The sequence below is a fragment of the Pygoscelis adeliae genome, unplaced genomic scaffold, assembly GCF_000699105.1.
Source record: "Pygoscelis adeliae isolate BGI_AS28 unplaced genomic scaffold, ASM69910v1 Scaffold202, whole genome shotgun sequence".
NCBI lineage: Eukaryota > Metazoa > Chordata > Aves > Sphenisciformes > Spheniscidae > Pygoscelis > Pygoscelis adeliae.
Genome location: NW_008824544.1, coordinates 2192054 through 2194031, shown reverse-complemented (window position 1 = coordinate 2194031; position 1978 = coordinate 2192054). Strand labels below are relative to the sequence as shown.

At 50.9% G+C, this 1978-nt stretch overlaps 1 protein-coding gene across 1 annotated transcript in view; it reads right to left on the bottom strand.

Annotated features, from left to right (window-relative positions):
• Nucleotides 1–1536, bottom strand: part of DHTKD1 (dehydrogenase E1 and transketolase domain containing 1) — a 22385-nt gene extending 20849 nt beyond the window's left edge. Inside the window, exon 1 of the mRNA XM_009321771.1 lies at nt 1458–1536. Coding sequence (XP_009320046.1) covers nt 1458–1536 — 79 coding nt within the window. The remainder of the gene's footprint in view (nt 1–1457) is intronic.
• Nucleotides 1537–1978: the final 442 nt, after the last annotated feature.

Sequence of the window (1978 nt, the reverse complement as noted above, 5' to 3'; positions counted from 1 at the left end):
CCGCCCCGCTGGCGGAGGGGTGAAGCGGCCTCGGCGGCCGCGGGAGCGCTGACGCCTGGGGGGGGGCCGGCAGTATGGTCGGCCGTGTGTATGGCCTTCAAATCTGAACGTGCAGGCTATTTCTCACATCCTTTCAGCGCCTTCAGAAGTATATTCCGGTATCCTGGTAGTTCCTGTTAAAAGGCTGCCTGCATTTCCTATTAAACCGCCTCTCCTGAAACGTATCAAAGCTTGATCTTGTGCATACAGTGTGCTGGATTGTGGTTAGGCCGGGAAAAGACGTAGTAACCTCATCGCCTCTGGAAAACCCACCAAAGAAAGACATGAGTTATAGAGAAACACAGTTTTAACAAAATCTAAAAGCTTCATCTAAAGTTTCCAGGTCCTCGTGAACCATTTCCAAAAACATGAAGGACGAAAAAGTCATCAGGAGTAGTCAGCGTGTCTTCACCATGCTTGACCAACTTGATAAACTTCTAGAACAAAGTCCCTGGCCTGGTAGATGAGGGGAGAGCGGCCGATATTGCCTACCTGGACTTCAGTAGAGCCTTTGACACTGTCTCCCATAAGATCCTCATAGACAAGCTGGTGATGAGCTGGATGAGCAGACAGTGAGGGGGGTTGAAAACTGGCTGAATGGCCGGGTCCAGGGGGTGGTAATCAGTGGCACAAAGTCTAGTTGGAGGCTGGTAACTAGCGGTGTACCCCAAGGGTCTGTAGCGGGTCCAGTCCTGTTTACCATCTTCATTAATGTTCTGGATGATGGGGCAGAGTGTACCCTCGGAAAGTTTGCAGCTGAAACAAAACTGGGAGGAGTGGTTGATACGCCAGAGGGTCGTGCTGCCATCCAGTGGGATCTCGACAGGCTGGAGAAATGGGCTGATGGGAACCTCATGGGGTTCAACAAGGAGAGGTGCAAAGTCCTGCACCTGGGGAGGAACAACCCCATGCGCCAGCACATGCTGGGGACCACCCAGCTGGAAAGCAGCTTGGCAGAAAAGGACCTGGGGGTCCTGGTGGACACCAAGTTGAACAGGAGCCAGCAAACGTACCCTTGCGGCAAAGAAGGCAAATGGTATCCAGGGCTGCATTAGATAAAGTATTGGCAGCAGGTCCCCTCTACTTAGCACTGAGGCCACACCTGTCCAGTTCTGGGCTCCTCAGTACAAGACAGACAGGGACATTTTGCAGAGAATCCAACGAAGGGCCACGAAGACGATGAAGGGACTGGAGCTGGAGCACCTCACATATGAGGAAAGGCTGAGAACTGGGACTGTTCAGCCTGGAGAAAGGAATGCTCAGGGGGTCCTTATCAATGTGTGTAAATAACTCAAAGGAGGTTGCAAAGAGGACGGAGCCAGGCTCTTTTCAGTGGTGCCCAGTGACAGGACCAGAGGCAACGGGCACAAACTGAAACACAGGAGGTTCCCTCTGAACATCAGGAAACATCTTTTTACTGTGAGGGTAACCAAGCACTCGAACAGGATACCCAGGGAGGTTGCGGAGTCTCCATCCTTGGAGATATTCAAAAGCCATCTAGACAACTGACTCTAGGAAGCCCTGGTTGAGCAGGGAGGGGTGGACCAGGTGACCTCCAGAGGTCTATTCCAACCTCAGCCATTCTGTGATTCTGTAAACTGTGTGTGAATGAAGGCCTGGGAGGCAGGAGGTGTACTGGCAAGCTACCTTTCCACAGGCTTGGTTGTGCCCATGAATCTACTTTGTAGATTGCCTTCACAACGGGGACATCAAAGAGTATTTTTTCCTTCAAATCAAACTGTGGGTATGTGCTTTTGGAACAGGTGGAACTGGATTTTGCAACTGAGTTAGTTACGACACCACAGTTGGCCGGGGATTTTATGACATTCATAGTTCTTGGAGAGGGGCCACTTGTGTTCCTTGAGGCCTGTATGGTTGGTTTTATGCAGATTTAGAACAGTCAGTTTGGGAGAAAAATTAAGTGAGTGACCTTTAAAGC